This window comes from Coregonus clupeaformis, chromosome 15 (genome assembly GCF_020615455.1).
Source record: "Coregonus clupeaformis isolate EN_2021a chromosome 15, ASM2061545v1, whole genome shotgun sequence".
In the NCBI taxonomy this organism is placed as follows: domain Eukaryota; kingdom Metazoa; phylum Chordata; class Actinopteri; order Salmoniformes; family Salmonidae; genus Coregonus; species Coregonus clupeaformis.
Genome location: NC_059206.1, coordinates 3819203 through 3844202, shown reverse-complemented (window position 1 = coordinate 3844202; position 25000 = coordinate 3819203). Strand labels below are relative to the sequence as shown.

Below are 25000 nucleotides of genomic sequence, written 5' to 3'. Positions count from 1 at the left end.
AACGGCTCAGCCGCGAAGTGGTAGGCCACACAAGCTCACAGAACGGGACCACTGAGTTCTGAAGCGCGTAGTGCATAAAAATCGTCTGTCCTCGGTTGCAACACTCACTACGAGTTCCAAACTGCCTCTGGAAGCAACGTCAGCACAAGAACTGTTCGTCGTGAGCTTCATGAAATGGGTTTCCATGGCCGAGCAGCCGCACACAAGCCTAAGATCACCGTGCGCAATGCCAAGCATCGGCTGGAGTGGTGTAAAGCTCGCCGGCATTGGACTCTGGAGCAGTGGAAACGCGTTCTCTGGAGTGATGAATCACGCTTCACCATCTGGCAGTCCGACGGACGAATCTGGGTATGACGGATGCCAGGAGAACGCTACCTGCCCCAATGCAATAATGGTCTGGGGCTGTTTTTCATGGTTTTGGGCTAGGCCCCTTAGTTCCAGTGAAGGGAAATCTTAACGCTACAGCATACAATGACATTCTATACGATTCAGTGCTTCCAACTTTGTGGCAACAATTTGGGGAAGGCCCTTTCCTGTTTCAGCATGACAATGCCCCCGTGCACAAAGCGAGGTTCATACAGAAATGGTTTGTCGAGATTGCTGTGGAAGAACTTGACTGGCCTGCACAGAGCCCTGACCTTAACCCGATCGAATACCTTTGGGATGAATTGGAATGCCGACTGTAAGCCAGGCCTAGTTGCCCAACATCAGCGCCCGACCTCACTAATGCTCTTGTGGCTGAATGGAAGCAAGTCCCCGCAGCAATGTTCCAACATCTAGTGGAAAGCCTTCCCAGAAGAGTGGAGGCTGTTATAGCAGCAAAAGGGGGACCAACTCCATATTAATGCCCAAGATTTTGGAATTAGACGTTCGACGAGCAGGTGTCCACATACTACTTGTTGTTATTTCTCTGCTCCAAGTGGAAATCCCCACAACGTTCCCACCCTCAATTCCTGATATGTATTAGCAGCCTGCATCATTTTTCGAGGTGGAACCTAAACAAGAATTTCCGCTCTAGGACAGGAATTACTCGAAATAGGTGAGGCAACTTCCTCTGTGGTGGGCCTTGAAGAAAGCCTACAACTACAACTATACAGCCTCAAGGACTTCTAACCTGACTCAAATACTATTTTGGTCACATGTCTACATAGAGGCCTATACAAAGTGGGGGCTGCTACAGACCTGTTAAATTCACTCTTTATGTGTGACATTAGCTTAAAACATTTGTGAAGCACACGTACATAGGCCTTATTAAGGGTTTAAGATAAACCTTAGATAAAGTGAAACAAATTCGTCACTGTAATACTTTACATTGCATAAGGTCATTCCATACAGAAGAGAAGTGTAAACCGTAGAGCTGTAAACAGTAGAGGTGTAACTGTAGAGGTGTAAACCGTAGAGCTGTAAACAGTAGAGGTGTAACTGTAGAGCTGTAAACAGTAGAACTGTAAATAATAGAGGTTTAAACAGAAGAGGTGTAAACCGTAGAGGTTTAAACAGAAGAGGTGTAAACAGTTAGGAGAGTCCATGGTCTTACGTTTGACTAACAAAAAGTCCCTGAATTCTTGGTGATCTGTAAACACTGGTGGTGAGGGGAGGGGAGGTCCGAACAATGGCACACTTTCCTCAGAGAAAATCTTCAACCTAGAACACACAAAACCCTGTTATCGTTTTCACACTTACACACTCACAGGAACACACAGAGAGGTCATAAGTCAATACAATAAAATACAATACAATACAATACACAAACACTGCATAAAATACATGCCTGAAACAAAAATGAAACTGAACCCCAACATACCTGTAACTGTCATTCTGACTGTTGTATCTAACTAATGCAAATATATCTGGCAGTAAAATTAAGGAATTAACATGAACTCCCATACACTCAATACATGATTCCAACTGGCGACCCGTCATCTAGGGCAGGTGGGGCAATACCCCACCTGTTTAGCAAAAATTCCACAAATTAACTTTTAAGAAGGCACACCTGTTAATTGAAATGCATTCCAGGTGACTACCTCATGAAGCTGGTTGAGAGAATGCCAAGAGTGTGCAAAGCTGTCATCAAGGCAAAGGGTGGCTATTTGAAGAATCTCAAATATAAAATATATTTTGATTTGTTTAACACTTTTTTGGTTACTACATGATTCCATATGTGTTATTTCATAGTTTTGATGTCTTCACTATTATTCTACAATGAAGAAAATAGTAAAAATAAAGAAAAACCCTTGAATGAGCAGCCAGAAAAGGTTGCACACATTGGCCATGCTGTCAATCAAGCGTGACTTCTGCCGCGTTCAAAACAACTGGAAACTCGGAACTGGGAAATCTCAGACTTCAGTGAGTTCAAGACAACTGGGAACTCTGAAAAAAACGAGCTCCGTCTGGGAAAATACGTTTTGAACTGTCATCCAACTCGGAATTCCAAGTTGGGAACTCGGGTCTCTTTCAACCTTGTTTTTTTTTGAGTTACCAGTTGTCTTGAAAGCACCATAAATCCAGAGAATGCCAGACTTTGATGACAAAGTTTGATGACAAAATCTACCCACAAGGACGGCCCTGCCACCTTCCTGTTAAAGTGAGCACAGCACAACAAGGTGAGTCCAAAAATGTATTATATGCTGCTGCATAAATTATGTAATATGCCAGGGAGATATGTACAGTGAGGGAAAAAAGTATTTGATCCCCTGCTGATTTTGTACGTTTGCCCACTGACAAAGAAATGATCAGTCTATAATTTTAATGGTAGGTTTATTTGAACAGTGAGAGACAGAATAACAACAAAAAAATCCAGAAAAACGCATGTCAAAAATGTTATAAATAGATTTGCATTTTAATGAGGGAAATAAGTATTTGACCCCCTTCTCAATCAGAAAGATTTTTGGCTCCCAGGTATCTTTTATACAGGTAATGAGCTGAGATTAGGAGCACACTCTTAAAGGGAGTGCTCCTAATCTCAGCTTGTTACCTGTATAAAAGACACCTGTCCACAGAAGCAATCAATCAATCAGATTCCAAACTCTCCACCATGGCCAAGACCAAAGAGCTCTCCAAGGATGTCAGGGACAATATTGTAGACCTACACAAGGCTGGAATGGGCTACAAGACCATCCCCAAGCAGCTTGGTGAGAAGGTGACAACAGTTGGTGCGATTATTCGCAAATGGAAGAAACACAAAATAACTGTCAATCTCCCTCGGCCTGGGGCTCCATGCAAGATCTCACCTCGTGGAGTTGCAATGATCATGAGAACGGTGAGGAATCAGCCCAGAACTACACGGGAGGATCTTGTCAATGATCTCAAGGCAGCTGGGACCATAGTCACCAAGAAAACAATTGGTAACACACTACGCCGTGAAGGACTGAAATCCTGCAGCGCCCGCAAGGTCCCCCTGCTCAAGAAAGCACATATACAGGCCCGTCTGAAGTTTGCCAATGAACATCTGAATGATTCAGAGGAGAACTGGGTGAAAGTGTTGTGGTCAGATGAGACCAAAATCGAGCTCTTTGGCGTCAACTCAACTCACCGTGTTTGGAGGAGGAGGAATGCTGCCTATGACCCCAAGAACACCATCCCCACCGTCAAACATGGAGGTGGAAACATTATGCTTTGGGGGTGTTTTTCTGCTAAGGGGACAGGACAACTTCACTGCATCAAAGGGACGATGGACGGGGCCATGTACCGTCAAATCTTGGGTGAGAACCTCCTTCCCTCAGCCAAGGCATTGAAAATGGGTCGTGGATGGGTATTCCAGCATGACAATAACCCAAAACACACGGCAAAGGCAACAAAGGAGTGGCTCAAGAAGAAGCACATTAAGGTCCTGGAGTGGCCTAGCAAATCTGTGGAGGGAGCTGAAGGTTTGAGTTGCCAAATGTCAGCCTCAAAACCTTAATGACTTGGAGAAGATCTGCAAAGAGGAGTGGGACAAAATCCCTCCTGAGATGTGTGTAAACCTGGTGGCCAACTAAAAGAAACGTCTGACCTCTGTGATTGCCAACAAGGGTTTTGCCACCAAGTACTAAGTCATGTTTTGCAGAGGGGTCAAATACTTATTTCCCTCATTAAAATGCAAATCTATTTATAACATTTTTGACATGCGTTTTTCTGGATTTTTTTGTTGTTATTCTGTCTCTCACTGTTCAAATAAACCTACCATTAAAATTATAGACTGATCATGTCTTTGTCAGTGGGCAAACATACAAAATCAGCAGGGGATCAAATACTTTTTTCCCTCACTGTATACTGTAGCTAAGAAAGTAATACTAAGTGTATGTTGTGTGGTAAGCTGTTAGTAGCCCATGTGCTTCACCCTAATAATTTGGTCCCTTTCCCACTCATAACGTAGCCTACTGTTCTGACTTGGTGGTGCACATGTAGCCTATAGCCTGTTTTAGAGAAACGTCATCATCAAATATTGTAAGAGCTTTCATTGTCTACTTACAGTATATGCCCCCTTTATTTATCCTATGGTTCTGACTTGGTGTACATGGAGAATACTGTAAGAACGGCCCATGTTCTGAATTCTGTCGCTAAACAAATAGTTATATTGGCTACGTCCGTCTTAGCTCGCTCATTAATGTCTTAATCGATATTGTTCCCTTATGCCATAGTTTGTACATCTCAACTGTCAGTAGAAACCACATTTGTTTAAGCAAGTCAGCCATATCAGCTATGTTTTTTAAGAAGGCAGTAAATGAGTGTCACGGTTTCGGCCGAGGCTGCCTCTCTTCCTTGCTCGGGCAGGCTTCGGCGTTCGTCGTCTCCGGAATACTAGCTGCCACCGTTGCATGTTTCTATGTTCGTTTGCTTTTGTCTGATTGTTGTCACACCTGTTATCATTTAGTGTCATTAGTGTCCTATTTAGTTCTCGTTGTGTTTGTCAGGTGTTGTGTGTGATTGTTTTCACTGTCGTGCTTTGTTGTTGGATGTATTGACTATTTGCTCGGTAGAGCTGTCCTCCATAGTTTGGAGAGTTTTGTCGCACCTGTTTGTGCGCACGTTTTGTTTCGCCTGCGCGCGGAGTTTCGCCTTCGGGCTATTTAGTGCTTGCACGGTTAGAGATTTCACTAAAGTCTTTGGAACTATACTTCTGCGTCCTGCGCCTGATTCCACCACCACACCCACTTACAACAACCTTGACAGAATCACACACCGATAAATGGAATCAGCAGGAGCCGAAGCAGCGCAGGCGACGCTGGAGGACAGGGTCCGCCAGCAAGATGACCAGATCCTGCGGATGGGGTCCGCACTGCAGGAGGTGATCACCACCATCAGAGGCTGGGAGACCCGAGGGACACCTCCACTACCATCGTCCCTGCCCGCGCCACGGCAAGTCAGCCTCTTCCCGCTCCGGAACCCAGAGGAGTTCGACTCTCGCTCCCGAGGGCCTACGATGGGACCGCTGCCGGGTGTCAGGGATTCCTTCTCCAGGTGGAGCTTTACCTGGCCACCGTGCACCCGGCGCCCTTGGGGCACGAGAGCGTGTCCGCCCTGATCTCCTGCCTTTCCGGTAAAGCGTTGGAATGGGCCAACGCAGAGTGGAGGAGAATAGACGCTAACACCATCACCTACGAGGAGTTCTCCCGCCGAGTTCTCCCGCCGCTTCAGGGAGGGGAAAGCGGCGGGGGAGCGTCTGTTCGGCCTCCGGCAGGGGAGGAGGAGTGCCCAGGAGTTCGCCTTAGAATTCCGCACTCTAGCGGCGATTGCAGGGTGGAATGAGCGGGCCCTCATCGATCACTATCGATGTAGTCTACGTGAGGACGTCCGTAGGGAGCTGGCCTGTAGGGACACCAGTCTCTCGTTCGACCAGTTGGTCGACATGTCCATCAGGCTGGATACCCTGCTAGCTACCCGCGGACGTCCCGAGGGGGGTCCGTCCATTTCACCCTCCGGCGCTTCCGAGCCGTGCCCCATGGAGCTCGGTGGCGCTGGCGCTAGAGAGAGGAGGGGTCGGAATACGAGGGGGTCCATCTCCTGCACCAACTGTGGTCGGGAGGACACACCGCGGCTAGGTGCTGGGGATGGCCTCCCTAGGGGGAAGACGACAGGTCCCGCACTGGGAGTCCTTCCAGGTGAGTAGGCGCCCCACTCACCCAGAGCTCTCTGTTGCACACTTTTGTATACCTGTGCGTTTTCCACAGGTAGCACCTCATTCCCAGCATAAGGCGCTGGCAGATTCAGGCGCGGCTGGGAATTTTGTTGATAAGCAATTTTGTTTAGCCTTAGGGATTCCTCTTCTACCTGTTGACGTTCCTTTCCCCGTTCATGCCCTAGATAGCCGTCCGTTGGGTGCGGGCCTGATCAGGGAGGTTACAGCGCCACTTAGGATGTGTGCGCAGGGGGGTCATCAGGAGATGATCCAGCTATTTCTGATCGACTCGCCTGCGTATCCGGTGGTGCTGGGCATGCCCTGGTTGAGTACCCATAACCCGACTATTTCGTGGCAGGAGAGAGCTCTGATGGAGTGGTCTGCTCAGTGTGTGGGTCGATGTTTAGGCGTTTCCGTAGGGGCTACCTCGGTGGAGAGTCCAAACCAGGTGCCCGCATTGCACGTTCCCCCTGAGTATGGGGATTTGGCTATTGCGTTTAGTAAGTCGAGGGCGACGCAGTTGCCGCCCCATAGGCAGGGAGATTGTGCGATAGACCTCCAGGCAGGAGCTGCGCTCCCACGGAGCCATGTGTATCCTCTGTCTCAGGAGGAGAAGAATGCTATGGAGACTTACATGGACGAATCTCTGAGACAAGGATACATACGGCCTTCCACTTCCCCTGCGTCCTCAAGTTTCTTTTTGTGAAGAAAAAGGATGGAGGATTACGCCCGTGCATTGATTACCGTGGTCTCAATCAGATCACGGTGAAGTACAGTTATCCACTCCTGCTGATTGCGACCATGACGGAGTCATTGCACGGGGCGCGTTTCTTCACTAAATTAGATCTCAGGAGCGCTGCATAACTTGGTGCGCATTAGGGAGGGCGATGAATGGAAGACAGCCTTTAGTACCACCTCGGGCCATTACGAGTATCTTGTCATGCCATACGGGTTGATGAACGCTCCTTCAGTTTTCCAATCATTCGTTGATGAGATCTTCAGGGACATGCAGGGGCAGGGGGTGGTCGTGTACATAGATGACATTCTCGTGTACTCGCCTACCCGAGTTGAGCATGTGGCCCTGGTGCGCAGAGTGTTGCGGAGGCTGTTGGAGCACGACCTGTATGTCAAGGCAGAGAAGTGTCTGTTTTTCCAGGAGTCGGTCTCCTTTTTGGGTTATCAGTTGTCTGCGTCAGGGGTGAAGATGGAGGTAGACTGGGTGTCGGCCGTGCGTAATTGGCAAACGCCAACCACTGTGAAGGAGGTGCAGCAGTTCTTGGGGTTTGCGAATTACTACCGGAGGTTTATCCGGGGTTTTGGACAGGTGGCAGCTCCCATAACGTCTCTTTTGAAGGGGTCCGGTGCGTCTGCAGTGGTCAGCCGAGGCGGACAGGGCGTTTGGGAGGTTGAAGGACCTGTTTACCTCGGCCCCGGTGCTGGCGCATCCGGATCCCTCTTTGCCATTTCAGGTAGAGGTGGACGCGTCAGAGGCCGGTATAGGAGCCGTGCTTTCGCAACGGTCCGGCGCGCCACCTAAACTCCGCCCCTGTGCTTTTTATTCCAAGAAGCTCGGTCCGGCGGAGCGAAACTATGACGTAGGGGACAGGGAGCTGTTAGCCGTGGTACAGGCCCTAAAGGTGTGGAGGCACTGGCTTGAGGGGGCTCAACACCCTTTCCTTATTTTGACGGACCACCGTAACCTGGAGTACATCCGGGCAGCAAGGAGGCTGAACCCTCGCCAGGCGAGGTGGAATATGTTTTTGACTCGGTTCACATTTAAGATCACATACATCCCTGGGTCACAGAATGGTAAGGCAGACGCACTGTCTCGGCGGTATGACACGGAGGAGAGGTCCGTGGAGCCCACTCCCATACTGCCGGAGTCTTGTCTGGTGGCACCGGTAGTGTGGGAGGTCGATGCTGAACTCGAGCGAAGCGGACGCACCGACCCTAGTCCACCTCAATGTCCGGAGGGTCGGGAAGTGCGTTCCGCTCGAGGTTCGGGATCGATTGATCTATTGGGCTCACACGTCACCCTCCTCTGGACACCCTGGTATCGGCCGGACAGTGCACTGTCTTAGTGCCAAGTACTGGTGGCCCACGTTGGCGAGGGATGTGAGGGTTTATGTTTCCTCCTGCTCGGTGTGCGCCCAGTGTAAGGCGCCTAGACATCTGCCTAGGGGTAAGTTACTACCCCTGCCCGTTCCACAACGACCATGGTCTCACCTCTCGGTGGATTTCCTCACTGACCTTCCTCCTTCACAGGGGAATACCACTATACTGGTCGTTGAGGACCGGTTTTCTAAGGCCTGTCGTTTGCTCCCCATGCCGGGCCTTCCTACGGCCCTGCAAACTGCCGAAGCACTATTCACCCATGTGTTCCGGCACTACGGGGTACCCGAGATATTGTGTCTGATCGAGGTCCCCAATTTACCTCCAGAGTCTGGAGAGCTTTTATGGAGCGGTTGGGGGGTCTCGGTGAGCCTCACCTCGGGTTACCACCCGGAGAGTAATGGGCAGGTGGAACGTGTGAACCAGGATGTGGGTAGTTTTCTTAGAACATACTGCCAGGACCGGCCGGAGGAGTGGGCAAGGCGTTCCCTGGGCCGAAATGGCCCAGAATTCCCTACGCCATTCCTCCACTAACCTAACCCCTTTCCAATGTGTGTTAGGTTACCAGCCGGTTCTGGCACCTTGGCAGCAGAGCCAGATCGAGGCTCCTGCGGTGGATGAGTGGGTGCGGCGCTCGGAGGAGACATGGAACGCTGCACACGTCCACCTGCAGCGGGCCATCCGTCGTCATAAGGCGAGCGCCGATCGCCACCGCAGTGAGGGACCGGTGTACGCACCTGGTGATCGAGTCTGGCTCTCTACCAGAAACCTGCCCCTCCGCCTGCCCTGTCGGAAACTGGGTCGGCGGTTTGTAGGGCCATTTAAAGTCCTGAGAAGGTTGAACGAGGTGTGTTACAAATTACAACTGCCTGTGGAGTATAAAAGTATTAACCCCTCGTTCCATGTGTCTCTTCTCAGGCCGGTGGTAGCTGGCCCACTCCAAGAAAGTGAGATCAGGGTGTCACACCCTGGCTCTGGGACTCATTATGTTGAGCCAGGGTGTGTTCATTCTATGTCTTCTGTTTCTATGTTTGACTGAGTGACTCCCAATCAGAGGCAACGAGTGTCAGCTGTTTGCTGGTTGTCTCTGATTGGGAGCCATATTTAACTGTCTGTGTTTCACTTTGGGTTTGTGGGTTTTTGTTCCGTGTTCGGTCAGTGTCACCGTGGACTTCACGAGTCGTGTTTTGTTTTGTTTAGAAACTTTAACTAATTAAAGTCATGTTTGTTTCTCACGCTGCGCCTTGGTCTACTTCGCTTCAAGACGTTCGTGACACAGGGAGACTCCTCCGCCCCCATTGGACATCGAGGGGGCACCGGCGTACTCTGTGCGGTCCATCTTGGATTCGAGACGTCGGATGGGGGGTCTCCAATATCTAGTGGAGTGGGAGGGGTACGGCCCGGAGGAACGGTGCTGGGTGCCGAGGAGAGACATTTTGGACCCGTCTCTCCTGGACGGAATTCCATCGTGGGCACCCGACGATCCTGCTCCGCGTCCTCCTGGTCGCCCCCGAGGCCGGAGTCGGCGCACGTCTGGAGCCGCGTCAAGGGGGGGGTACTGTCACGGTTTCGGCCGAGGCTGCCTCTCTTCCTTGCTCGGGCAGGCTTCGGCGTTCGTCGTCTCCGGAATACTAGCTGCCACCGTTGCATGTTTCTATGTTCGTTTGCTTTTGTCTGATTGTTGTCACACCTGTTATCATTTAGTGTCATTAGTGTCCTATTTAGTTCTCGTTGTGTTTGTCAGGTGTTGTGTGTGATTGTTTTCACTGTCGTGCTTTGTTGTTGGATGTATTGACTATTTGCTCGGTAGAGCTGTCCTCCATAGTTTGGAGAGTTTTGTCGCACCTGTTTGTGCGCACGTTTTGTTTCGCCTGCGCGCGGAGTTTCGCCTTCGGGCTATTTAGTGCTTGCACGGTTAGAGATTTCACTAAAGTCTTTGGAACTATACTTCTGCGTCCTGCGCCTGATTCCACCACCACACCCACTTACAACAACCTTGACAATGAGGCTGAATGAACTGTATCGCAGCCAGACAAGGCTCCGCTGATAGCCAGGTGTAGCGGTGGTAAGGATTCACTCCATGGTGCTGAAATTGGGAGTTTGGCCCACCAAGATTTACATGCTAAAATCGCCACTGATGATTCCTAATTTAACAGGTTGCGCCTGCAAAAAGTATATCCGGTCACAACTTTTCATGCACGCAGATGGTAAAAGAAATCGCTATGTTGTTTACTTTCGCCTTGCATAGCTTATAGACACTGGCACGGTATACAGGTGATAATGTCCATTGTATTGTGAAGGTCAGGGATGACCATTTCCTGGTTGTGCTTGTTTGGCCACAAAGGAAGGATACGTGTGAAATGGGATCGGATCATGGAGGGTTTAAATGACGGAGACGCATCCTCTCCCTCCTGGAACACTATGGTGACGATGTCATTCCCAATGTGTCTTTTCCTCTCCACCTGAAGAGCGAGAGAGAGAGAAAGAGAGAGAAGAAGAGAGAGAGAGAGAAAGAGAGAGAGAGAGAGAGAGAGAGAGAGAGAGAAGAGGAGAGAGAGTGAGAGAGAGAGAGAGAGAGAGAGAGAAAAGAGGAGACAATGAGAAACGTCACACAATAATCAAGTTAAATAAGTGCTGAATTATATCTAGTTGTCAGACAAGACAGTTTATTTCTGGCCTAATATATTAATGCCTGTTTTATGAGCATCTCAAATATAATTTCAGAGCTTCCATTCATTATTAGAATAATATTTAATGACGAAAGGTTGACACGAACAATCAAAATAAATACACAACAGTGATTTTTTGTTAGCTAGGATAATGTATGTGTTATGAGTGAGAGAGAGTGTGTGCGTTTGTGGGCGTGTGTATGTGAACAGTGCAGCACCATTCAATGGGTCATTCTCAGAGTCAAAGAGCTGATATTATTCCACTACCCTATAAGCTCATTAGCAAGCTATGGAAATTACACCACTTTCATCTTCAACTTCAGAGGCTGACAAACACACGCATGTACACAGTCATGCGTTCATACGCACACACACACACACACACATACGCAAACACACACACAATAATAATAATAATATATGCCATTTAGCTGACGCTTTTATCCAGTGACTTACAGTCATACGTTCATACGCACGCACACACACACACACACACACACACACGCGCGCGCGCACATTTCCCCCTGGCTAGTTTAGCAGAAGCCTGCCCCATGGTGCAGAGTGGGACTACACCCAATGTTAAATACCATCCAATTAAAGGAATTGAGTTTGTTGATGATATGAATGGATATTTTCCCTTAGGAAGGCAGAGAACACACACACACACACGTACAGGCTTGTGAGGAGAATATGTTTGTATTCATTAGGACTTTGGAATATGTTTTAGATGGAATCCAATTATGAATGTTTGTAACCCTCTCATCCAGCCTCTCTTCCCTTCCATATCCCACCCACAGATATTGGCTTTTGCTGACAGGGTTCACACACACACACACACACACACACACACACACACACACACACACACACACACACACACACACACACACACACACACACACACACACACACACACACACACACACACACACACACACACACACACACCAGTCACACACACTCCACGCAGTAGCAAGTGGTAGCATTGTCTGACACAAAGACACTAAGAGGCATTTAGGTCGTAAGGTACAAATGTTGTAGTGGAGAATGTCAATACTTTGTTTCTTATTCGATGAGAAAATGTTTCAATTTAAGTAACTTGTCTGACTCAGTGGCGTTTAGGTGTGTGTGTATGCGTGTGTGTGTGTGTGTGTGTGTTTTGCGTGCATGTGAGTGTATGCTTTTTTCCTCTTGAGTGAGTGAATGGAGATTGAAAGACCAAGGACTAGAGAGTACTTCCTATTTCCTCGGCATCTCAACAACTCTGACCTTGAACAGATGAAAGACTAACTGAAAGGCTGGTGTATCTCGGATATGACTTAACACCATTCAGTACGCTAGATAGTAAGAGTAACTGGAGGTTAGCAATCTGATACAGAAGAGAGAGAGAGAGAGAGAGAGAGAGAGAGAGAGAGAGAGAGAGAGAGAGAGAGAGAGAGAGAGAGAGAGAGAGAGAGAGAGAGAGAGAGAGAGAGAGAGAGAGAGAGAGAGAGAGAGAGAGAATAGATAGATAGATAGATAGATAGATAGATAGATAGATAGATAGATAGATAGATAGATAGATAGATAGATAGATAGATAGATAGAGGAGAAATGGAGAGGGAGAGAGAGATAGACAGAGATGGAGAGGGAGAGAGAGAAAGAGAGAAAGAGAGATAGAGGGAAAGAAAGAGGGAGGGAGTGAGAGGGAGGGAGGAAGGAAGGAAGGAAGGGTGAAAGGGTGAGATATGCAGAGGGGAATAGAGAGAATAAAAAGAGAGCGATAAAGTAGAGTCAGGGAGCGAAAGACGAGAGAGGGGGTGAAAGGGTTATATGGGGGAGAGAGTGAGAGGGGTTGGAGGACAAAGCAATAGAAAAGAGAGAGAGAGAGAAGAAGATGATGATGATGATGATGAAAAGAATGCACAACTGACCCAGAGGGAGGGATATAGGTCTGTAGCTCTGGAGGACTGACCCAGAGGGAGGGATATAGGTCTGTAGCTCTGGAGGACTGACCCAGAGGGAGGGATATAGCTCTGTAGCTCTGGAGGACTGACCCAGAGGGAGGGATATAGCTCTGTAGCTCTGGAGGACTGACATAGAGGGAGGGATATGGCTCTGTAGCTCTGGAGGACTGACCCAGAGGGAGGGATATAGCACTGGAGCTCTGGAGGACTGACCCAGAGGGAGGGATATAGCTCTGTAGCTCTGGAGGACTGACCCAGAGGGAGGGATATAGCTCTGGAGCTCTGGAGGACTGACCCAGAGGGAGGGATATAGGTATGTAGCTCTGGAGGACTGACCCAGAGGGAGGGATATAGCTCTGGAGCTCTGGAGGACTGACCCAGAGGGAGGGATATAGCTCTGTAGCTCTGGAGGACTGACCCAGAGGGAGGGACATAGCTCTGTAGCTCTGGAGGACTGACCAGAGGGAGGAATATAGCTCTGTAGCTCTGGATGACTGACCCAGAGGGAGGGATATAGCTCTGTAGCTCTGGAGGACTGACCCAGAGGGAGGGATATAGCTCTGTAGCTCTGGAGGACTGACCCAGAGGGAGGGATATAGCTCTGTAGCTCTGGAGGATTGACCCAGAGGGAGGGATATAGGTCTGTAGCTCTGGACGACTGACCCAGAGGGAGGGATATAGCTCTGTAGCTCTGGAGGATTGACCCAGAGGGAGGGATATAGGTCTGTAGCTCTGGACGACTGACCCAGAGGGAGGGATATACAGTGGGGAAAAAAAGTATTTAGTCAGCCACCAATTGTGCAAGTTCTCCCACTTAAAAAGATGAGAGAGGCCTGTAATTTTCATTATAGGTACACGTCAACTATGACAGACAAAATGAGAAAAAAAAATCTAGAAAATCACATTGTAGGATTTTTAATGAATTTATTGGCATATGATGGTGGAAAATAAGTATTTGGTCAATAACAAAAGTTTCTCAATACTTTGTTATATACCCTTTTGTTGGCAATGACACAGGTCAAACGTTTTCTGTAAGTCTTCACAAGGTTTTCACACACTGTTGCTGGTATTTTGGCCCATTCCTCCATGCAGATCTCCTCTAGAGCAGTGATGTTTTGGGGCTGTCGCTGGGCAACACAGACTTTCAACTCCCTCCAAAGATTTTCTATGGGGGTTGAGATCTGGAGACTGGCTAGGCCACTCCAGGACCTTGAAATGCTTCTTACGAAGCCACTCCTTCGTTGCCCGGGCGGTGTGTTTGGGATCATTGTCATGCTGAAAGACCCAGCCACGTTTCATCTTCAATGCCCTTGCTGATGGAAGGAGGGTTTCACTCAAAATCTCACGATACATGGCCCCATTCATTCTTTCCTTTACACGGATCAGTCGTCCTGGTCCCTTTGCAGAAAAACAGCCCCAAAGCATGATGTTTCCAACCCCATGCTTCACAGTAGGTATGGTGTTCTTTGGATGCAACTCAGCATTCTTTGTCCTCCAAACATGACGAGTTGAGTTTTTACCAAAAAGTTATATTTTGGTTTCATCTGACCATATGATATTCTCCCAATCCTCTTCTGGATCATCCAAATGCACTTCAGACGGGCCTGGACATGTACTGGCTTAAGCAGGGGGACACGTCTCGCACTGCAGGATTTGAGTCCCTGGCGGCGTAGTGTGTTACTGATGGTAGGCTTTGTTACTTTGGTCCCAGCTCTCTGCAGGTCATTCACTAGGTCCCCCGTGTGGTTCAGGGATTTTGCTCACCGTTCTTGTGATCATTTTGACCCCACAGGGTGAGATCTTGCGTGGAGCCCCAGATCGAGGGAGATTATCAGTGGTCTTGTATGTCTTCCATTTCCTAATAATTGCTCCCACAGTTGATTTCTTCAAACATAGCTGCTTACCTATTGCAGATTCAGTCTTCCCAGCCTGGTGCAGGTCTACAATTTTGTTTTTGGTGTCCTTTGACAGCTCTTTGGTCTTGGCCATTGTGGAGTTTGGAGTGTGACTGTTTGAGGTTGTGGACAGGTGTCTTTTATACTGATAACAAGTTCAAACAGGTGCCATTAATACAGGTAACGAGTGGAGGACAGAGGAGCCTCTTAAAGAAGAAGTTACAGGTCTGTGAGAGCCAGAAATCTTGCTTGTTTGTAGGTGACCAAATACTTATTTTCCACCATAATTTGCAAATAAATTCATAAAAAAATCCTACAATGGGATTTTCTGGATTTTTTTCTCAATTTGTCTGTCATAGTTGACGTGTACCTATGATGAAAATTACAGGCCTCTCTCATCTTTTTAAGTGGGAGAACTTGCACAATTGGTGGCTGACTAAATACTTTTTTTCCCCACTGTAGCTCTGGAGCTCTGGAGGACTGACCCAGAGGGAGGGATATAGATCTGTAGCTCTGGAGGACTGACCCAGAGGGAGGGACATAGCTCTGTAGCTCTGGAGGACTGACCCAGAGAGAGGGATATAGCCTTGTAGCTCTGGAGGACTGACCCTCCTTACTAGTCTCCCAGTACCTGCCGCTGAAAAACATCCCCACAGCATGATGCTGCCACCACCATGCTTCACCATAAGGATGGTGCCAGGTTTCCTCCAGACGTGACGCTTGGCATTCAGGACAAAGAGTTCAATCTTGGTTTCATCAGACCAGAGAATGTTGATCTCATGGTCTGAGAGTCTTTAGGTGCCTTTTGGCAAACTCCAAGCGAGCTGTCATGTGCCTTTTACTGAGGAGTGGCTTCCGTCTGGCCACTCTACCATAAAGGCCTGGTTGGTGGAGTGCTGCAGAGATGGTTGTCCTTCTGAAAGGTTCTCCCATCTCCACAGAGGAACTCTGGAGCTCTGTCAGAGTGACAGTCAGGTTCTTGGTCACCTCCCTGAACAAGGCCCTTCTCCCCCGAATGCTCAGTTTGGCCGGGCGGCCAGCTCTAGGAAGAGTCTTGGTGGTTCCAAAGTTCTTTCATTTAAGAATGATGGAGGCCACTGCGTTCTTGGGGACCTTCAATTCTGCAGCAATACCCTTCCCCAGATCAACACAATCCTGTCTCGGAGCTCTACGGACAATTCCTTCGACCTCATGGCTTGATTTTTGCTCGGAATTGCACTGTCAACTGTGGGACCTTATATACACTGCTCAAAAAAATAAAGGGAACACTTAAACAACACATCCTAGATCTGAATGAATGAAATAATCTTATTAAATACTTTTTTCTTTACATAGTTGAATGTGCTGACAACAAAATCACACAAAAATGATCAATGGAAATCAAATTTATCAACCCATGGAGGTCTGGATTTGGAGTCACCCTCAAAATTAAAGTGGAAAACCACACTACACGCTGATCCAACTTTGATGTAATGTCCTTAAAACAAGTCAAAATGAGGCTCAGTAGTGTGTGTGGCCTCCACGTGCCTGTATGACCTCCCTACAATGCCTGGGCATGCTCCTGATGAGATGGCGGATGGTCTCCTGAGGGATCTCCTCTCAGACCTGGACTAAAGCATCCGCCAACTCCTGGACAGTCTGTGGTGCAACGTGGCGTTGGTGGATGGAGCGAGACATGATGTCCCAGATGTGCTCAATTGGATTCAGGTCTGGGGAACGGTCTGGCCAGTCCGTAGCATCAATGCCTTCCTCTTGCAGGAACTGCTGACACACTCCAGCCACATGAGGTCTAGCATTGTCTTGCATTAGGAGGAACCCAGGGCCAACCGCACCAGCATATGGTCTCACAAGGGGTCTGAGGATCTCATCTCGGTACCTAATGGCAGTCAGGCTACCTCTGGCGAGCACATGGAGGGCTGTGCGGCCCCCCAAAGAAATGCCACCCCACACCATGACTGACCCACCGCCAAACCGGTCATGCTGGAGGATGTTGCAGGCAGCAGAACATTCTCCACGGCGTCTCCAGACTCTGTCACATCTGTCACATGTGCTCAGTGTGAACCTGCTTTCATCTGTGAAGAGCACAGGGTGCCAGTGGCGAATTTGCCAATCTTGGTGTTCTCTGGCAAATGCCAAACGTCCTGCACGGTGTTGGTCTGTAAGCACAACCCCCACCTGTGGACGTCGGGCCCTCATACCACCCTCATGGAGTCTGTTTCTGACCGTTTGAGCAGACACATGCACATTTGTGGCCTGCTGGAGGTCATTTTGCAGGGCTCTGGCAGTGCTCCTCCTGCTCCTCCTTGCACAAAGGCGGAGGTAGCGGTCCTGCTGCTGGGTTGTTGCCCTCCTACAGCCTCCTCCACGTCTCCTGATGTACTGGCCTGTCTCCTGGTAGCGCCTCCATGCTCTGGACACTACGCTGACAGACACAGCAAACCTTCTTGCCACAGCTTGCATTGATGTGCCATCCTGGATGAGCTGCACTACCTGAGCCACTTGTGTGGGTTGTAGACTCCGTCTCATGCTACCACTAGAGTGAAAGCACCGCCAGCATTCAAAAGTGACCAAAACATCAGCCAGAAAGCATAGGAACTGAGAAGTGGTCTGTGGTCACCACCTGCAAAACCACTCCTTTATTGGGGGTGTCTTGCTAATTGCCTATAATTTCCACCTGTTGTCTATTCCATTTGCACAACAGCATGTGAAATGTATTGTCAATCAGTGTTGCTTCCTAAGTGGACAGTTTGATTTCACAGAAGTGTGATTGACTTGGAGTTACATTGTGTTGTTTAAGTGTTCCCTTTATTTTTTTGAGCAGTGTAGACAGGTGTGTGTCTTTCCAAATCATGTCCAATCAATTGAATTTACCAAAGGTGGACTCCAATCAAGTTGTAGAAACATCTCAAAGATGATCAATGGAAACAGGATGCACCTGAGCAAATTTTTGAGTCTCATAGCAAAGGGTCTGAATACTTATGTAAATAAGGTTTATTTTTATTTTTTTTATTATAAATTAGCAAAAATGTATAAAACCTGTTTTCGATTTGTCATTATGGGGTATTGTGTGTAGATATATGAGGATTTTATTTTATTTTATCTATTTTAGAATAAGGCTGTAACGTAACAAAATGTGGAAAAAGTGAAGGGGTCTGAATACTTTCCGAATGCACTCCATATAGCTCTGTAGCTCTGGAGGACTGACCCCATGTAGAGATTTTAACACAAAGCAGGCACACATACACACACATGCATAATCACACACGGGCCCGCCTGCCAGCCCACCCGCATGCACTCACACACACGCACGCACTCACGAACGTACACACACCTGCTGCTTGTTCTCCTTGGAGTAGGGTAGCATGGTGGAGACATGGAACATCAGCTCATGGCCCTGGTACACTGTGTAGATGGAGTTCATTCCTGTAGTGTCATCTGGAGAGAGAGGGGGAGGGGGGAGAGAGCGGAGGAGAGAGAGAGGGGGAGAGAGGGGGGAAGGGGGAGGGAGGGAAGGAGAGAGGGGGAGGGAGGGAGAGAGGGGGGAGGGAGGGAGAGAGGGGTAGGGAGGAAGAGAGGGGGGAGGGAGGGAGAGTGAGAAGGATAGAGCAGTGGGAGCAGAAGAGGAAGGGGTGCGTAGGCAAGAGTGAGAGAAAGAAAGAGGGAGAGAAATATTAAAAGAGAGAATGTGAATGAAAGACATCTCCATGGTCTGTTGCAATGGAAAAACAATCATTAATAGCAGAACCCTTGGTGTGTGTGTGTGTGTGTGTGTGTGTGTGTGTGTGTGGTGTCCAGGTCTTACTCTTGGTATCCAGCCCACCGCGGTAGCCTGCCCAGCCCTGCAGGGAGATGGTGTCACCCAGGAGGTTGAGGAATTTATCGAAGCTCTGGCTCCCAGTCTCTGAAGGAACAAATGAAAGAGCAGGGTTCAAACTACAACTCATAGGACATTGATACTTCAAATACCTATTACTCACAATATTAGTGACTTACCGTTGCTAAACATCTCATCGTCTGTGAGCTGTCCATCTTTGGCATACAGGACACCGAATTTGAAGTTGACAGAACCCTGACAAAAGATAAGACAGATATATTGTACATCTAAGGTGCCACTATTCACTAACGTTAACTTATGGGACACTTTTATTGTCTACCAAAACCATAAAAACATCCCTGGTAGAAAAGGAGAAGGAAATCTCTAGTAAGACCATGGTCAACACCAATAACTACAATATCCACTTGAATGATATTTATAAAAGAATAAATAAATTAATACCTCTTGCTCCTCCAACACCAGTAGGTCCTATGAAGAGAAAACACACCACAGTTATCATCAGTTGCCCCTCCAATGACTCCGATGACTCGGAAATGACTCCCAATGTCCAATGACTCCTAATCTCCAATGACTCCCAATCTCCAATGACTCCCAATGTCCAATGACTCCCAAATGACTCCCAATCTCCGATGACTCCCAAATGACTCCCAATGTCCATTGACTCCCAAATGACTCCCAATCTCTAATGACTCCCAAATGACTCCAAGACCTGTTACAGTATGGGGCTAATACCATATAAATAGAGTTAGTACATGACTATTATATACAGATGTAGGCTCTTAATTTGACCTGTATTGTCAAAGCAAAATAATCCTGCAGAAACAGGATTTGAACGTTTAGTCCATAATGTTGCTTGATCCGTTTTTATTACGAAAAGCCAGAGACGGCGATAGCTATTAGCTATCCAAAAGTAGGCTACATGAAAAGTGCAATACTGTTAACATAACCGTGTTTTAGTGTGGGTTTTCAGTGAATTTATGTAAATCACAAAGCTCATCTGCATTTCTAGACCTGCTGCCGCCAGATGGCGCTATTATTCCTTACGTCATTTGTCATCCGTCACTGACGTCCTGCAAAGCCATTAATACACTTGTGTCCCCCGTTGACCGGTTCATACATAAAACATCCTCCAGTCAGGCTGCAAAGATATTGGTTTCCTCTTTAAATTGATTTAATGGCCTGTTGGTGGAAAACAACGGGGGAAATACGCCTACTGTCTTAATAAAACACAATTTTCCACCACCATGCTAGAGTGGCTAATGCTACTTCCTGATGTTGCCCACTGCGTTCAGCCTGGGGTAAACAACAGACTGACGCGGTGTGCAACATCTGTAAATTGTCTGAAAAACAAAAATGGTGGTGGAAAATTTTGTTTTATTAAGCTGGTACGCATATTTCCCTGTTTTTTCCACCGATGGGCCTTTAAATCGAGTTAAGGAGGAAACCGACGCCTTTGCAGCCTGAATGGAGGATGTTTTATGTATGAACCGGTCGCCGAACGATAGTGGAGAATAGCGCCCATAGCGGCAGGAAAATTCTCAGCAACAAAAAAGTGAACAAATAAAGATCCTACATCTGTATGTCTGTGGCTGATACAGTGTGATCTCACCTTCTGTTTGTCTGTGGCTGATACAGTGTGATCTCACCCTCTGTATCTCTGTGGCTGATACAGTGTGATCTCACCTTCTGTATCTCTGTGGCTGATACAGTGTGATCTCACCTTCTGTTTGTCTGTGGCTGATACAGAGTGATCTCACCTTCTGTATCTCTGTGGCTGATACAGTGTGATCTCACCCTCTGTATCTCTGTGGCTGATATGGTGTGATCTTACCTTCTGTATGTCTGTGGCTGATACAGAGTGATCTCACCTTCTGTATCTCTGTGGCTGATACAGTGTGATCTCACCTTCTATATCTCTGTGGCTGATACAGTGTGATCTCACCTTCTGTATCTCTGTGGCTGATACAGTGTGATCTCACCTTCTGTATCTCTGTGGCTGATACAGTGTGATCTCACCTTCTGTATCTCTGTGGCTGATACAGTGTGATCTCACCTTCTGTATCTCTGTAGCTGATACAGTGTCATCTCACCTTCTGTATCACTGTGGCTGACACAGTGGGCTCTCACCTTCTGTATCTCTGTGGCTGATACAGAGTGATCTCACCTTCTGTATCTCTGTGGCTGATACAGTGTGATCTCACCTTCTGTATCTCTGTGGCTGATACAGTGTGATCTCACCTTCTGTATCTCTGTGGCTGATACAGTGTGATCTCACCTTCTGTATCTCTGTGGCTGATACAGTGTGATCTCACATTCTGTATCTCTGTGGCTGATACAGTGTGATCTCACCTTCTGTATCTCTGTAGCTGATACAGTGTCATCTCACCTTCTGTATCACTGTGGCTGATACAGTGGGCTCTCACCTTCTGTATCTCTGGGTTGAGAATCTCCCTTGGGCCTTTCTCAAACCTGTCCAGGTTCATCGCACTGCAGGGGGAGGAGAGCAGAGGATAGGAGGAGAAGAGAGGGGGAGAGGAAGAGGAGGAGAGGAAGAGGAGGAGAGGAAAAGTTCAGGAGAGGAGAAAATATAAGTGTTTTAAAGACGGGTTTACAACATTCCATTCCATGATTATCTTAAGGTATATGTTCATGTTGTTGTTCATTTAAATACAACAGACTACATATTACATATCCATATTGAATTTCTCCATGTGTTTTTAGCCTGATTCATTGGTCATATCTTAGCCTGGTCCCATGTCTGTTTGTGCTGTCTTGCCAATGTGTGACAATGACCATAGGAGTTGAAAAGACAGCACTAACAGATCTGGGACCAGGCTAGTCAGAACGATCTATGAAACAAACAATGTTTTATAATAATAATAATATGCCATTTAGCAGACGCTTTTATCCAAAGCGACTTACAGTCATGCGTGCATTCATTTTTTTTTTTGTGTATGGGTGGTCCCGGGGATCGAACCCACTACCTTTGCGTTACAAGCGCCGTGCTCTACCAGCTGAGCTACAGAGGACCACATTTTGAATGGCATCCTGAGCAGTGCTCACCTTAAGATGGATTTAACTGATAGTGTTTTGGTAGGGCTGTATGGCAGACTGATCTTCAGTGTACCCTGGGGGAGAGAGAGGAGAGGAGAGGAGAGGAGAGGAGAGGAGAGGAGAGGAGAGGAGAGGAGATTATCTCAGGTGTGGATGTGGAAAGTAATCATCATGATTAGTCTAATCATCTACCTGAACAGAAGATAGACCTCCATCCAGACACTGATCTACAGTAAGATCAGAAATGCATGTTTCACCTTCATGCTCAAGGTTTTGCTTTGGGGAGAGTGAGCTGATCCTAAATCTGTATCTAAAGCCAACTTCCACCGAGACCAATGCTTAAGGTGAAGTATTTTGTAAGGGTAAGCTGATCCTAGATCTGTGCAAAAAGTCAATTTGTACCAATACCAATAGGCTTTGGGAAGGGTGATTTGATCCTAGATACTTACTGTCTTCCTCCAGAGGATGGCTCTGTACTGAGGGACCCGCTGGTTGTTCTGGTCGGACAGAACCACAGACAGGTAGAAGGGGTTCTTCTCTGCATCCGTACCAATGTAGTTCTGGTGGACTGGGGGGTAAAAACACATTAATTGATTTATAATTGTTGACTGTTCTGTCGTTTGTTGTATGGTCATAAGTGTGCGTTACAGTTTCTGTTAATTTCTGTCAGGAAGCCACGGTGAGGCCTAGTTTTTCCTGTATGGAATGTTGAGTAGTGTGTGCATGCATGCATATGTATCTGCTTGAATATGTGTGTGTGTGTGTGTGTGTGTGTGTGTGTGTGTGTGTGTGTGTGGGTGCGTGCGGGCGTGTGTGTGGGTCATACACAACAGAACCATAGACAACACCGCTTCACATTCAGCTCCCTCTCTACCTGGTTGACACAGCAACGTATTCAGACATAACACTGACCAGACCCCCCAAACCAAATAAAAAACAGGAACTCTGCCCTCTCTCGCTCCCCTCTCTCTCTTCATCCCTTTCTTTCTCTCTCTCTCTCTCTCTCTCTCTCTCTCTCTCTCTCTCTCTCTCTCTCTCTCTCTCTCTCTCGCTCTCTCTCTCTCTCCATCTCTCTCACCATCTCTCTCACCATCTCTCTCACCATCTCTCTCTCCATCTCTCTCACCATCTTTCTCTCCATCTCACTCTCCATCTCTCTCTCTATCCCCTTCTCTCTCTCGATCCCTTTCTTCCTCTCTCTCTCCATCTCTTTCTCTCCATTTCTTTCTTTGAATCAGTTCACTTGGACTTTTTTTTCTGTGCTTGGAAAGCATAACACACACACACATACACAAACACACACACACCTTGCTGAAGGATAAAAGGAAGAACAAGGGAAGGAAGGAGGGGGGTAATGCATTTTTAACGATCACCATGACTCTCAGGAGGCTGTTGGCTGCTCGTGTTGACTAGGGAGCCAGTCAGATGTTAATGTTGTTATCTCCCAGCGTGTGTATGTGTGTGTGTGTGTGTGTGTGTGTGTGTGTGTGTGTGTGTGTGTGAAGTGAGCCTCTGCTCACCATCTTCCTCTGACTGCCGGGCCCAGTCTGCAGGTCCACTGTAGCTATGGAAGTATCTTTGGGAGCTGATAGACTACCATTAAACTAGGAGAGCTAGGGACAGGAGTTTTACCTGATCATGTGATTGGACCAGGAAAAAGTCCTGGCCCTACAGTCAGTATACTGGTCAGGTCACATGGTCTGGAAAAGTCCTGACCCCATGTAAAGCATATGGTCTTGCCTACGCTCTTAGAGAAAAGGGTTCCAAAATAGTTATTTGGCTGTCCCCATACATGTAGGAGAACCCTTTTTGGTTCCAGGTAGAATACTTTTGGATTCCAAAAGCCAAAAGGGTTCTACCTGGAACCAAAAGGGTTCTACCTGGAACCATAAAGGGTTCTTCAAATGGTTCTCCTATGGGGAAAGCTGAAGAACCCTTTTAGGTTCTAAATAGTACCTTTTATTGCACACGTGTCAGACCTGATTTTGTATTAATATTTAGGGTATTTCAATGACTTTCACACACATTTGGAGGTAAGTATTTACATATTTTTATTTGAAAGACAAGTAGTTGAATATTGCAATGTACAGTATTTGGAAATACACTTGTTAAGTATTTGAAAATACTCAAATACTGTCACGGATCCCCCCGGTACTGCTGCTCATTCCGTTCACCAGCTCCGGAGGTCTACGTTACCGGCCTTCTAGGCGTCACTGATCTGGTTCATTACCACCAACCTCGGATTGTCTTGTCTCATTGTCTCATTACACCTGGTTCCCATTCCCCCTGATTAGTATATATATGTGCCCTCTGTTCCCCATTGTCCTTGTCGATTATTGTCCCATGTCTGTTGGTCTCGTGAATACATTGTATTACAGTTTACATGCCGAGTAATTGTGCACTTGGGTCTTGTAATTGGGTCTTGTCCCGTGTATTATTTAGAGGTTTACACCTCACCCTATTGTTTGGGTTACATCCCTGTTGTTATACATATATACGTGTTTGTTTTGGGCTTCGTCCACATTGTTTTCCATGACGTACCTTATGTTGGGTTGAGAAAAAAAAAAAAAGATTACGTATTCCTGCGCCTGTCTTCTATCAGTATACAACGTGACAGAATAATCTACCCATAAAAATGGAGACAGTGGGAAAGGCCGAGCTGACGACCATCATAGAGGCAGTCCAGCATCACGGGGACTGTCTCTCCAGACTCAGCAGAGCCATGGACAGCGTTCTGGCAACCATCCTGCGGTTGGAGGGGAAAGTACTGGTTCCGGCACCAGCCCCAACACAACCACTACCTGCTTCCGTCCCATCTGAGCCGGTCCGCGGAATACCCGTCCCTCCTGGAGCGCTTTGACGGCGCGCCAGCAAGATGTACCTCGCTCGCTACGCCGATGCTGTCTCCGGGAGATACAGAGTTGCCACAGTCATCTCGGCACTGACCGGAAGGGCCCTGGACTGGGGTGCTGCAGTCTGGGAAACGGGCGGACCCGAGGTCGAGTCCTACGAACGCTTCACCCTCCTCTTCCACTCGGTGTTTGATCATCCCTTGGAGGGCCAAGAGGGGGGTGAGAGTCTACTCTGACTACGCCAAGGATCTAGAACCGCCTTGGAGGTCGCCCTGGAGTCCCGGACTATCGCGGCCTCCACCCGATGGAACGAGTCGGCTCTGGTCACCGTTTTCCACAGCGGACTGCAGGAGGAGGTACAGATGGAGTTAGCCTGCCATGATGACAACCTGTCACTCGACCAGCTCATCAGCATGGCGATCCGGTTGGACAACCTCCTGCGGTCCCTACAAAGACCTGCTCGGAATCTGGAGCCCATGGCTACACCTGCTCTGTGGCCAAAGCTGATGGAGGTGGGCTCTGCACGTTTGCCCGAGGAGG

At 47.8% G+C, this 25000-nt stretch overlaps 1 protein-coding gene across 6 annotated transcripts in view; it reads right to left on the bottom strand.

Moving 5' to 3' along the window:
• garnl3 (GTPase activating Rap/RanGAP domain like 3) overlaps positions 1–25000 on the bottom strand; it is a 143831-nt gene that overhangs the window by 34667 nt on the left and 84164 nt on the right. For all 6 annotated transcript variants that reach the window (XM_041897687.2, XM_041897690.2, XM_041897688.2 and 3 more), the window contains exons 5-14: positions 22058–22176; positions 21618–21682; positions 20978–21041; positions 18996–19022; positions 18713–18788; positions 18522–18620; positions 18051–18154; positions 10563–10671; positions 1805–1850; positions 1538–1644 (exon numbers count right to left, since the gene is read on the bottom strand). In XM_041897687.2, coding sequence (XP_041753621.2) covers positions 1538–1644; positions 1805–1850; positions 10563–10671; positions 18051–18154; positions 18522–18620; positions 18713–18788; positions 18996–19022; positions 20978–21041; positions 21618–21682; positions 22058–22176 — 816 coding nt within the window. The remainder of the gene's footprint in view (positions 1–1537; positions 1645–1804; positions 1851–10562; positions 10672–18050; positions 18155–18521; positions 18621–18712; positions 18789–18995; positions 19023–20977; positions 21042–21617; positions 21683–22057; positions 22177–25000) is intronic.